At 34.3% G+C, this 13,988-nt stretch overlaps 1 protein-coding gene across 1 annotated transcript in view; it reads right to left on the reverse strand.

Annotated features, from left to right (window-relative positions):
* The window catches only part of SENP6 (SUMO specific peptidase 6), a 71,972-nt gene that overhangs the window by 19,689 nt on the left and 38,295 nt on the right, over window positions 1–13,988 (reverse strand). The window contains exons 7-14 of the mRNA XM_054279377.1: window positions 10,879–10,949; window positions 9,451–9,590; window positions 6,705–7,107; window positions 5,694–5,861; window positions 5,357–5,589; window positions 2,709–2,879; window positions 1,798–1,840; window positions 112–291 (exon numbers count right to left, since the gene is read on the reverse strand). Coding sequence (XP_054135352.1) covers window positions 112–291; window positions 1,798–1,840; window positions 2,709–2,879; window positions 5,357–5,589; window positions 5,694–5,861; window positions 6,705–7,107; window positions 9,451–9,590; window positions 10,879–10,949 — 1,409 coding nt within the window. The remainder of the gene's footprint in view (window positions 1–111; window positions 292–1,797; window positions 1,841–2,708; window positions 2,880–5,356; window positions 5,590–5,693; window positions 5,862–6,704; window positions 7,108–9,450; window positions 9,591–10,878; window positions 10,950–13,988) is intronic.

The following is a 13,988-nucleotide window of genomic DNA, read 5'->3' on the forward strand; positions in this document are numbered from 1 at the left end:
TACAGCTACCCCAGCCAGTGATGACCCTTTTAGTCTTAATGCACTCATTCGTGACCCAAAACATGAATTTACAATTTGAAGTAAATAGTAGAATAAAATTGTTTTACTTACTGTCTCCTTTGCATTCGTACCAGACATTATCTTTACTCATTTTCAGTTGATCTCTCAGACCGCTACAGGTTGAAGGTACTGTTTGTAGGAAAACTACTGGCAATTTTCGGACACTACACCATTCGCATTTAGTAAGCTCTGAAGTTTTCAGGTTAATCTCTCTGATATCACTTTCTGATTCTATGAGAAAATAATGACATATTAAAATATAAGAAACATCTGTAAGTTTCCTTTACAATGTCCCCCTTGATTTTAACAAGTAGTCGCTATGTGCTCACTAAATTTCTTAAGTACTTAAAACTTTAAAATTTACAGACATGCAAGAAGTAACGGTTTTTCATGTCTTAAAAGACAGGCTAAATTCCAATGGCATCTGGAAGATGACAAGAAAGGCATCAGAAGCAAACTGTTTTCTGCCCACCAACTCTTTTTATTCCACAGAAAAAAAATCCCCACAATTTCCAGTGATTTAAATTTGCAACTATTGCTATGACACATTTTACAGTAAGTTTGTAAAATTTTCTTTGTACATTTATCTTTGACCAAGTTCCCAAGTTCATATGAAAAATAACTTTAAAAAAAAAAGCATAAACACATGCAGAGAAATTATCTGATTGCCTGAGGAAATAAAGGACTACTCCTAATTTATTCCCCAAAAGAAATGTCAGTAACATGGTCGAATTTTAACATTGCATCGGATGCTGCCAATGCCAATGTTAAGTTTTTTACAAGTTTTACTGTATTATAAAATTTGATACAGAAGTGGATATACATGCAAAACTCAAAAAAAAAAAAAAGAAAAGAAAAGAAAAGAAAAAAAAAGTGCTAAGTGCCCTAACAGACGCAGCATTTAATGGGTCACCATTTTTATGCTATTGATGAATTAGGTGCGTGGAAATAACTGCACCACACAGCTGTTTTAACTAGAACTTGACAGTAATTTTCTACAAATTATACTAAGCTCGTCAGTGTTTTATTTTTAAAAATGCATTTAAAGCATGAAAACTCAGTTTCTATGCATCTGTATTTTAGATGCAATATAAACTTGACTGAGCAAAGGCTACACTTATCTTTACAGTTGTGAGACATTTTTCTGCATGTAATAATTACAAAATACAACAGTTCTCTTCTACAAATAACAACAACAACATTTAACAGGACTGGATCTTAAGAATGCAACTTAAGATTAACAAAAGGTAACAAAGCTTTTCAGGCCCAGAGCAAAACCCTATAAAAGAAAAGAAAGGAAACAGAGCAGGAGTTGTAACTGACCTTTTCTAAATTATGTCACTATTTCTTTCAGTGACATGAAATACACAACTTTCACACTAGAGACAAAACTATTAAGAGAGATCTAGACAGGAAAGGTCCAAGAAACCAGTGTGGCTTTTATTGTCTACTTAACACCACTGAAATTAAAGAACTAATAAAGTTTTAAAAAGCTAACATTTTACAGGAGGGTTGCTCTTGCTTTTTATTTTTGTTAATCACTTTTGTTAAAGGGCAGGTCAAATTTCTACTCTCCATTTTCTTTTATCTGACTACAGACACCAGTATAATTTATTACATAAATGACAAAACAAGAATAAAGGTTACATTAGGATTCACTTATTAATACCTTTGACAGAGTTACTTAATTCAAAATAAATATATTGCGTACTAACATAAAATGAAAAATGTACTCACCTTCTTGACTCTCTAGGCGTATTTTGATATAATCCAGGCAAAACTGAAAGACAACACAATTGTAAGATCTCACATCTTCTGCAAATTTTAATTGCAGAAAGCCTTTAAACTGTTAGCAAACACACTTCAATGGACTTAGTATATAAGTAATAAACATGAAAAAAATAACATTTAGAATGCAAGTTTTAAGAAAACACAAAATGGACATTTTAGCACAACTCAAGTCAAGCACATTCCTTGCTACTCTAGTCTCTTTCAGTCATACAGACTGTTTAAACTTTAGATCTCTGTGAAGTACTCAGTTTTCAAAAACTTCAATACTCCAAAAAATACACAAATTCTATTTCTTCAAAAGAAAATGTCATCTATCAGCATTTAGGTAAATCAAACAATAGTGTTTTGTAGGGAGGTGGAAAGAACAAGTAACAACACTGCTGTTTCTGTGGTTATTCCAGCAAGAAGTATCCATTCTATTCTGGCTGACTGCATCAAACTAACATTCAAGGACTCTTTGAAAACTCCATGTACCTCACAAGGCTGACCAAAAAAAAAAATCTGTACAAGTAAAATTATTCACCTTTAGGACAATGCTTCTTCCTTGCACCTATCTACTTCTTGTAGCTGTTGTTTTCAATTTTTTTAACAAATGCATGCTAGCCCATAACCTCCCCTCAGCATGCAGACAAGTTCTTTCAGAGTACTGCACACAACATTTCTATTAAGAACCTGAGCTAGACTGCATGTGTTAGACCGTGGAAGTAATTTGAGGTTCTCTGGAAATCACAGCCTCTGAAATTAAAGACAAACTTACTGCTCCCCAGACAAAGGCAAAATATGATGTTGTTCAAATACAAAAACTCACTGTCCATCAAAGCCTGAAAAGCAAGCTGTGCAAGAGCAAGGGTACTCACAATCACAGGCTCCACGACCATTCTGCGCAGCATTCCGATTCGAATGCTTCGGCAGTTCAGGATGACGCTTTCACAGGAGTTTTGGTAATTTACAGGTACGGCCTCGGTTACCATCTCTTGAGAAATAACTTTGCGCCGTTTTATTGGAGTGTTAGACACAATGTTCCCAAACTGAAAAGTAATTTTCAGGTTTCAGAATGTCTCACCAAGGTTTATTGCTAAATCAAGCTCGTTGAAACTAATGACTAAATGTTTAGCTAATTTTCTGTTGGTCAACAGGATTACTTACTAGAGCATCTGTCTCAAACATATGCAGAAGGGAGATAATTCCTAAAAGACTTTTTTTAACACCTGAAGATGTTAATATTGCTACATTCAAGAAGAAAATAAAAGGTAACCTGACACTTGCAGACACTTTACTGACATTTCCAAATCACAAATAGTGCTTCTAAATTGCCAAAACCAATTTATTTTTATCTTTTGGAAACACTATGCAGTCTAGCACAGCAAAGTTATTTTTAATATGTTTTATTCAGATAAAAAAGCACTAATGCTGTAAAACCACCACAATGCTGGTGGTTTAATTTTTTATTTCCGTTTTTGTTAATCCAAGCTTTTGGTAACTAATTCTTGAAGTACATTGCATCACCACATCACCAGAATACAGTCTTCAAGTAACATAACTAAATAAGCACAATCAAACTTCTTTAAGGCATCTCTACAGAGCTAAGATGGTTTTAGGATAGATTCCAAGGTCAGAAGACTAAACATTGAGAGAAGGCCATGTGGTGTTTGGCCCCAGTTCAAGAAAAGTCTCTAGATGCTAACTGAAGCTGTAATCTCAATGAAGTATCCTGTTAACCAACAGAATTATCTTACCAAAAAACCTATTGCAATGAAATAAAGCCTGCTGATAGCCAGCCTATAAAGATATTTATCTGTTGTATTGCTTATATTGCTCTATTTTGTTGGAGGATTTTCTGTACACTAGTCTTTTCTTTGGTATTTATATTGTTTCATAAAGCTGCCCATAAATAAACATTCATTTTCGTTACAAAATGCAATTAAATTCCCACAGAAAAAACATTCTAAGGGATTCAGTGTTTCTGTTAAGACTAAATCTCGAAAATTATTTCAAAGTCCTGAATGACTAACCTATCTTGGCAATATTTCAAAGTCTACTTTTGGATGCTTCCTTCATTTTATACACTGAAGAAGGTAGGGATTCTAAATCCCTGTAATTAAAATGTTTTCCTAGGTCTCTTGTTGAAAAGAGGTTTTCATTTTTGTCCGCTGGACTGGCTGAATGTTATTAAAAGTTCAAAACAAATCAGAAACCAACAATAAACCAGCAAAGTCTGAAGTGATGCTATATTCAACTAGTTTCTTCAGTAAACAATTAATATTTTGAGAGAAAGTTGAATAAAGCTTTTTCTATTATATCTAAGAAAATTGCTCTGATATCTCCAAATCTTGGTAGGTTAATTCAATCAATGTAAAATTTGTGTTATATTTCACAAAAATTTTTTTTATTTCCTTCATTTTCAAAAGTAAGCTTGGACTCTAAAATAATCTAACATCTAGTATTAGAACTGGTTTGTAAAGACTAGTGAACAGGAACATATGGATATACAAAAAAAACATTTGAGAGAGTTTCAGAAGTCAGACACCAGTGCCTTCACAATGCAATGCTTTCAATTAATTCAGCACATACTGCCAGAATAACTTAATTCAAGAACTATTTATAATCCAAGCTTTGAGCCTCACAGTTTTATTGCAGGCTGGAGGTTCACAGCTTCATACTGATAGTGGTGACTAATTATACAACATATTATCAACATCCATAATTTCATCAGCTACAGCACTAGAATGATGGCTTCTGAATCTCAACATAGCAAGAAGGTTTTGGCATCAGTACTTTAGTGCTCTAACTCAAAGAACTGGAAATCTGATCGGATTCTCTTGTTGAATCAAACTCTCAATAGTGAAACTGGACAAGTGAGTCAGGAATTGCTTTAATCAGCACCATTATTCCACTACCAATTGCCACATGGAATTTATTCCTCTTTGTGGCTCACTACTGAGATGGCTTTTAACACAGTATAAAAACTCTCCCCCTTGGCCACACTTAAGGTGCGCTCATGGGGTATTTTTTTGTCTTTGCTTATCCAATTCTTACTGCAGTACTCAACTAAAAAACACAAGCTGCACCACAAAAGTCCTAACATAAGTGCTATAAACTGCTAGAGTTGTCAAAGCATTTTAATTTTGAAGGACCATTATTGATCCCAGTGTCTCTTTTCATGTTTAACTTCAGAAAGTCTCAACAGGCAAGAGCTGGTATTGACATTCTGCTACAAACTGAGACCTTGAGCTTCACAACTCCTGTCCAGTCTCAAAAGAGTAAACATTCAACTCAGAAGCATTTATTTTAACAGCATAATTAAAATAATTTTGAATGCTTGTAAAAATGTAATGAACAAATTTTCTTATGTTTCCAGTATTAAGTATGCAGAGAGACTACCTGATGAGCTGCTGAGTAAGAAAAACAATCAAACACAGTCAACTTCTGACAATACAAAACAAGCCTTCACATATTCCATTTATTATTTGATTCTCTTTTCTTTAAACAAAGCATTAAATAGTACCTGATCTTTCATTCTTGCTTTTCTTGGTAGTGTGACTGCAATTTCTGTATCTGTTGTTATACTACCTATTCTCTGTTCTATTCCACAACTGTTCTCCTTTAATGCTGCTTCCACCTTTCCTGTAGAAGGAGCTGGGGAGGAGCGGGCTGAATCTGCAGGACGAGGTGAAATGCTTTCCATGCTCCTAGTGCTGCCACTATTCTCGTCCTCATCATCATCACTAGACAAAACAACTAAACAGAAAATATTACATTCTCAACCACTACATTTTTCTGTAACAAATTTCTTTTTTCATTTTTGGCTGTTCTTGCTAGTGTGATGGCAATTTCTATACTACCTATTCTCTGTTCTATTCCACAACTGTTTTCCTTTAATGCTGCTTCCACCTTTCCTGTAGAAGGAGATAGGGAGGAGCAGGCTGAATCTGCAGGATGAGGTGAAATGCTTTCCATGCTCCTAGTGCTGCCACTATTCTCGTCCTCATCATCATCACTAGACAAAACAACTAAACAGAAAATGTTACATTCTCAACCACTATATCTTTTCGTAACAGAAATTTCTTTTCAAGTAATATGCTAGAAATAATTTATGTCATTGCCCTGCAGGGCCAAAAAAATTCCACATATATAATTATATTATGTTTTTACTAATGTTTATTTGGAATCTGGTTGCAAGGACTCTCTGCCTTGTTTTTGATTTCTTATAACTAACTATACAAAAAATGAGTGACATTAATCAACCTCTAGACAGAAGTGAACATGGTTCAGTCAAGAATTGACAGTAAGTAATACAACCTAAAAACTGACAAGAGAAATTATGTCTGAAATCATTCAAATCAGTAGGAAAATATGGTCTAATAAACTAAGCACAGAACCAGACACATAATTTCCTTTACTCCATCCTTCCTGCTTACTGAGTTTACAAAGAGAAAGCACAGAAATTAACATTTTACAAATTATAAAATTTAAATAGATTAATAGTTTAAAAGAAAACAGGAAAGAAAACACAAAATAAAAATCAAATACTGTCTTTCTCCTTGGGCAAATGAAGGATGGAATTCTGCTAAGAATACTGGTTTTTCCAATATCCCAAACATAAGTATTGTTTTAAAAACAAACAAAAGAAAAAAATTCACAAAATAATTTTTGTTTTCCCCAATGTTCACCTTTCTTGAAGAGTACTTCTGCATACAAAAAGGAAATTATTAAAAGTTCCGTCCCACTTTCCCAAGAACGCACGCAAAAATATTCCATGCAACATCAGTTATGTAAACCTGCACACACAGTTCCTTCACTATACAATATTCCGTGTTTCCAGCTCATGGCTGTGTTCATAAAAAGGTACTTACTTGGATCATTTAATTCAGATGGTCTTGTACTCCTCTGTCTTAAGCTTCCTGTAATTTTAGGATTTTTTGTCCCAGTTATAAGACCAATTTTTCCATTCTGTCGTAACATAGAATGTCCTACAACCTCGTTACTCAGTAGAATATCCGCTGGACCTTTTCCAACAGCAGAACTATAAAACTTCTTTGTGCTGAACCCTGTACCTGAAGATTTTTGCCCTGGTGAATTCTGATGTATTGAAGAACGTGATAAAGGTCCCACAGATTCACTTAATGTTACAGTTTGTCTGGAGACTCTTTGCAAATCCTTTACAGAAGCACTTTCACAATGTCGGCATTTGGTCTGATTTTCATTTGCCCTCCCACAATTTGGGCATTCAGTAGAATAATCAATCTGTTCCAAAAGCTAAAGGAGAAACAAACACACAATCAGTAACTGTAAGCAGAAAGACACAATTTCCAGATCTTGTACTTGATTTCTGCTCAGAATTAATCATACAATCACTTAGGTTGGAAAAGACCTTTAATATCATCAAGTCCAATTATTAACACAACTCTCATCACTAAACCATATCCCCAGGTGCCACATCTACATGTCTTTTAAATATCTCTGGGGATAGTGACTCAACCACATGCCTGGCCATCGTCTTTCAATGCTTTTAAATCCTTCTGGTGAAAAATTTTTCATAATATCCAGTGGAAATTGACAACACCACATTAGCCATTACAGTAAGTACAGAAAGCAAACATTAAAAGACAGCTTAATTTTTTATTACATTTAAGAAAGTGAAAAATGTTCTAAAAGGAACAAATGTCATTTGTTACAATTTTTTTAAGTGATTCATGTTGGACAATTCAGATTTTTCTTCTTGTATTTTTTTCCATAAACAAAACTCTCCACACTGTTCAGATACATATATCCATCAGCAAGATGGTCCAATTACACTATTTCTGTAAAAAACAGTTCCTTGGGACAAAATAATCTACAGATCCTTAGAGCAATACTGGAGAGGAATCGCAGAAACCTTGTAGGTTCAACTTATCCGTCCTTCCAAGGTATCTTTTAACAGCCCAGAAAGGCATGCAGGAAAATTCACTCCTCAAGGGAGATGAAGAAAAGGCAAAGTACATATTATTGCTCTAGAGTCATGTGTCACAGAGAAGAAAATAGGACTTGAGGAATAGGAGTTCCCCAAACTTTCAAGAAGCAAGCAGGGGTTACAAGGAAAAATGTATCCTATCACTACAAAGACAGATGTCTTTTGTTTTTCTCACATTCACTAGGTCCCACTTAGTTTTGTATTAGAAGTGTAGAACTTGGACTTCTATAATATATGAACTACAGAACGAGTACCAAAGTGAATACAGGACATCTTTAGAGATGAAAATTTAGTGTATGTTATTTTCTCCTGGAGCACTGAATTCAAACAACATAACCACTGTACTGTGAACTACTGAAGGCAACAAACACCTACATCCCACCAAAAACTTTCAGTATCTACTCTGAAAACAGCTTTCACAATTTACACCTCTCCCCACTCTCCCAGCCATGAACATGCCTCCAAAAGAGGACTTCCACAAGTGTGGTAAGTAATTTCAAACCCCAAATTTCAAGATCAAAATCATACAATGACAACATATTATTTTTACAAAATTTCTGTAATTTAACAACGCTACACATACTGTAGAGAAACAGAAGCAAAAACCCCCAAGCATATAAAATATATCAGACCCTTACAATCTGAGCTGTGGGATGATACCAAGCTACAATGTCAACCAGCATTGTGCCTCAGTGCTGTTACAGGTGTTACAGATGTAGTTCTTAGAAAGATCCTGCTTATCACATTGAAGAATTTCAATCAGACATTAAAAATATTCAAGAGAAGGCAACAAGAGTACCTGGAGGATCTTAAGGATAGAGTAATCACACCCCTCTACTTCAACTACATGCCAAAAATTTTAAACCAGTTTTTTTATTAACATCACATTAATTAATTAAAGAAGCAATGGAAATGCCAAGGAGTGGTACCAGGTGTTTCAAACAAAAGCTAAGCATATATAAAAATCATAGATTTTTTTTTTTAAACCACGAACTCCTCACAGGAGGTTTTGCTTTGACAGTCAAACAATGTGACCTGTATGTGTGCATTATGAAACTTCCATAGTAGCCTGGGAAGCTGATAAACTACAGAGAGCCTTAAAGCAATTTCCAAAGTATCTTACATTTGATATTCAAACAAGTTCCTGACAGAAACATCCTGGTTGGTTGCATGTAGATCAGAGAATGCCATTTGGATACCTAAGGAACTATTATCACTGAAAAAGTGAGCAACTTAATAAAAAATACTTGCATCTTTGCAGTACTTTAATCTTTACTGTTCTGAGTATAGAAAATCATGACACAGAAAAAAAAACCTGTCAAAGAGCAAAAAATTATTCCTCTATTTCAGCAAATTAAAATTATCAATCTCTGGTTTATCGGTCAGCTATTCAATAAAATCAAGATTCCTTTTCTTTTCAGTGCAGCTTCTGTCTGTTCAAGTCAGAAAATAAATATTTCACAACTAGCAGGAATATTAGCACTTAAATATCTCTATCACTGTAACTTTTTTAAATTATGTAAATCTTCCTCCCAACTCTGTGGATTTTTAAAACTTCAATTTGTTTTACTCCTGAATGTCTGTTTTTAAAATATGCAACAACTTTTAAAATTCAACAAGAGTTTACATATTTTTAAAATATAACCTACCGTTGACTGAGTTAAGCATTTTTTTGTAGCAGAAGATAGACTCAAGTCAGACTGATATGACTTGCAATGACCTTTCTGTCGCACCTTTCTTTTAATGTCAGATTCTGATTCATAGTCATCTGTATTCTCCATTACACTGTCTAGAAGGGAAAAGATGCAAAAACAAGAATTAACAAGAAATGTCCACTCCTATACTGCTGTAATTATGATCATCTTACTTTTTCACATACACTAACTTGAACTAAACATAAACACATTTTTAAACCTCAAAAATCTACACTGTTTCAAATGTATCATGATTTGTTGTATGACTAAAAAATAACATTCCCCAAAGTAACTTCAAAATGTACTTTTAGTAATACTATTGCAGGGTTGCTCACTGACAATTTTTATCTTGTATCTTTGCAAGAAGCTTTGGATTTGCAAATCTGTGCTAACTGCATTACAAATCAAGTGGAGGGTCTATTGCCAAAAATAGGAGAAGATGCTAGATTATGCTATTATACCATAGAACTTGTTTTAAGGCAATTTTTTTATATATATATGAACACTTTTTCAATATACACACTGAAGGTCTCACAAACATCCCACTATGAGAAGAAATCTCAAAACTAAAGAATGGCTCATTTTTGAAAAAGAATGAATAATAGGTGAGGCTTTTCCCTAAGTTACTTTAGAGTAGTACTGCTGAAGATCTACTTAACATTAACCTAAAATGACACAGTAGAACTTGCCAGTGCAGGCCACTATGCAGCTGTAAACCTATGCAGCAGGTTTACAGACTGTAGCCATGCTAACAAAGCTTAACAAACACAGGGTATTTTCTTTTCCAGTTTCACAATTTCCACACCTGAAACCAAACTATATTTTTTCTATTGCACCTCCAACAGTGAGGTTGCTGCATCTAACAACAATGTAAGAGCATGTTTCAGCTGAGGTACAGAGCTGATGCTGGTTCTTCTATTAACTCCCTCAGTGTATGAATACATTTCATACCAAGTGCTGGTTACTATGTAGCATTTTTTTTGTACTAACACTGCTACAGAAGTTCCTCAACAATAATTCACAAACAAGCTGGGGGTTTGGGCTCAGACTAATTAACTCCAGAGATCTGTTCCATCTCCAACTTTATGATCCCAAATGTTCCCTATTTCTGTTGCTTTTAAAATAACTAGCCTAATAACTACACTTTTAAAATAACTAAGCCTAATTTAAAATTATTACATGACTGAACTACTTGCAGAAACCTGTGAAGAAGGGCAAAATCATCCCTTCATGCACAAACTTGTACAAAACTAGAATAACATGAGCTAAGGCTGTAAGTACATATACTAAAGGTTGTATAAGATTTGGCAACACACCCACCCAAATCAGGTATTAAAAAAATTATTCTGCTGAGAAGAAGTGAGAACTCCAAAGGTAACTTACCCACTCCTTGAGACCGTGGTAGCCGAATGTGGTCTGCCTCCACTTTCTGAAGCTGAGGTGGGTATTCTTTTCTGGAAAATGAATTAGACGTACGGTTGTTCTTTTAACAGACACCACTATAATTTAGTCACAATTATACACGAACAAAACAAACCTGAAATGTATCTGAAAGCTACAAATAAGTAACTTCTCCTATTACATGCTATTTGTACACATAAAATAGTATTATCAGCCACAATAAATGTTTTGGAAGTGTTTCTGATCTAAATAATGAATAGTGTTTCTGATCTGTAATAATCAATAGTTCTGGAGTCTGTCACTTTTACACACAAGCTTCCAAATATTGAAGCCTGCATCTCCTCCTCCTCCTCATTCATGAAATTCAAGACAGATACTTTCAAAAGCCAAGAATAAAAACAAATATTATTTTAATATTGAAATAGATTCCACAAGTTCCATAACTTAAGAAACAGGAAGAGAAGATGCAAAACAGAGGAAGGAGATCTGATATCAAAAACTGTTATGGCCAAAAACCAGAAAGAACAGCACAGCAGATGTGGTTCCTATATATTTGTTTTTAAAATATTGTAATATAGACAAATTACTGGATAGTAAGTATTTTATTGGTATTACTTGCATAATATAGACATCACATATTTTTGTGCAAATTGATGTAATATATGGCATTATTGCAAGATTTGAGTCTCCTGAAAGATGTTTTCAGTTTACAGCCATGTGTGTCAAATCATGCTGATAGCAAATGAAGATTCCTAAAGCCCAGTGCATGTGGGTTACTGTTTGCAGCACTTGTCTTTCTCAGAGCTCTGAGCACTGCAGCTCAGATTACTATTCTTGTCATAACAGAGGATGGCACACATCTGAAACACGGGAGGCCCTGTCAACAAACTCACCAGAAACCGGTTTTATTGGAAAGTTAAGCACTGGCTGCAAATGGGTCACACATGTTCCATACTGCTACCTCTGATTACAAGGACATTAATCAACAGCAAGAGGGCAAAGCCAACAGCTGCAGGCAGTAACATCACCACTAACAGCTAAATTTTGAGGACCCATCTGACAAAAAGTTTGGCTAAGGCTGAAGAAGGCTTTAGCTTCAGTTATTTCTTTCTGCACAGCATTTCCTAATGCATCAAATGATAAAACCTTTGAATTTTCTGCATTTCTAGGTAACATTACTAATTAATATCTTTGGAACAAGATTAATCTACAATGTACTTTGAGACACTTCTTACCTAATAACAAACACATCTGACTGTGTTGATAGGCTGCAGCTTTAAAGAACATTCTGGCAGAAAGAAGGATTGAGAAACAAGTGTGGCTACTCAGAATCTAGAGATGTCATAGTACTTTATCGTGACTGCTGGCAAACATATCACAGATGACAGATTATGTAATTTATTTGTTATTGATTGTGTCAAATGTGTTTCTGGAACAATCCCTCTCCCCCAGAATTTTCAAAATCAAAACTGGAAACTCAGTATGAATATTTATGCATAAATTCAATGCACTGTATTTTTATATAATTTTTCCTTAAAAATTCAAATACATGGAGTTACTCTAAGCAGAATGAGTGGAAATAAAAGGCAGAGCTCAAACTCATCATTATGAGAAGCTGTACTATCAAAACCAAAGCTCATGACATTCTAAAAAGTAAAAAAAAGCTGTAACATCATTTTAGATTTGAAAAATATAAACACTGCAGTAAGGGTGTGCAAGCTGTTGTGTCACGTGTCATAACTATCTTTCACTAGTATTTCACAACAGTAAATCTTGTTTTGAACATAATTACTTCTGGAAAAATTATCTTCTATAAGATGTCTAAGATATTTAAAACTTAAATGATATTTAAGAGAAACAATATTGAAACTACTTGTCATTTAATTGAAAGCAAACAATAAAGCAAATAATATGGCAGACTTAGAGTACTAAAATTTCTTTTAAAATGCAGTTCACAGTTCAAGGTCCCTGGACATTTCTAACTTACAATTTTTCTTCTAAGAACCATACATTTCTATTACATTTTTAATATGCAAAACATATTTATCTTATTAAGATTATAAATTCATTATTTACCATATAAGGGTAAATAATTCTTTTACAATAAATCAGAATACACTAGCATTATCTACCCCCATCTGAATTTTATGTTAGCAGCATAGACTCAGATTTATAGCTAAACAGATTAAACAGCCAAACACTTGCAAGAACACAGAAGTGGTAGCACAAAATAAAGTGTATCTTTCCTCTCCCACAATATAGAACTCATACACTCAGAGTGAACCATTAATACCCCAACCCAAGTCACAAAAAATCAGCTCCAAGACAACTGAGGCTTCCCATCACACTTTAGTGTGGTTAGCAATTCAAGGTCAGGCTTGAAGTTGCTTTGAATTAGAAAGAAAAGTGAAGCTAACTTTAAAGACTATTTAATTTGAGATTTCAGCTAAAAAATTTTTTTAACAAATAATGCTGTCTTGGAGACAGTGACAACCCTTCCACAAGAGGGCAGCAACTTTAGGCACCTTCTACTACTTTCCTTTCCTGAAAAACCCATAAAGAGAAAGGAAGAGCACACCACCAGCAGTTTTTACAGACTGGAAAACAAAGTTGCCCTTCTGAGCACAGTGTTTGTTGCTGCCTGAATAGCTGCAGATCCATTAATACCTTCTCCAGTAAAATACTTTGTACAGAGAGCCATTTAATTATATGTGAGTGCAGAAACAGAAGAGGAAATGGGTTGTTTTTTAAAGGAAACATTATATCTACCTTCAAAAGGACTATCTGGAAAAGAAAAAAAAATCTTAGAGCAGATTTCAGAACATACAGCACTTCTAAACAAATACCTTCTTGCTGTTAAACCCTGATCAAAACTAAGTCTTCCATTTAAATGGGAATAACTGAGGGCTGAGCTGATCATGATGCAAGATTACCTACATTCTGTGTCTAACAGTTAAAAAAAAAACAATGCTCAGAGGTGAAACAATTTTAGGCATCTTGCTTATATCCTAGATTATAAGAACTTTTGATACCTTTAAGTGCAAGGGAAGTAGACAAGTAATTGATAAAAAGCAATCTCAGGAAGTAGTAAA

This window comes from Melozone crissalis, unplaced genomic scaffold (assembly GCF_028551555.1).
Source record: "Melozone crissalis strain CALT ecotype California unplaced genomic scaffold, PUWL_Pcris_2 ptg000027l_1, whole genome shotgun sequence".
Lineage (NCBI taxonomy): Eukaryota > Metazoa > Chordata > Aves > Passeriformes > Passerellidae > Melozone > Melozone crissalis.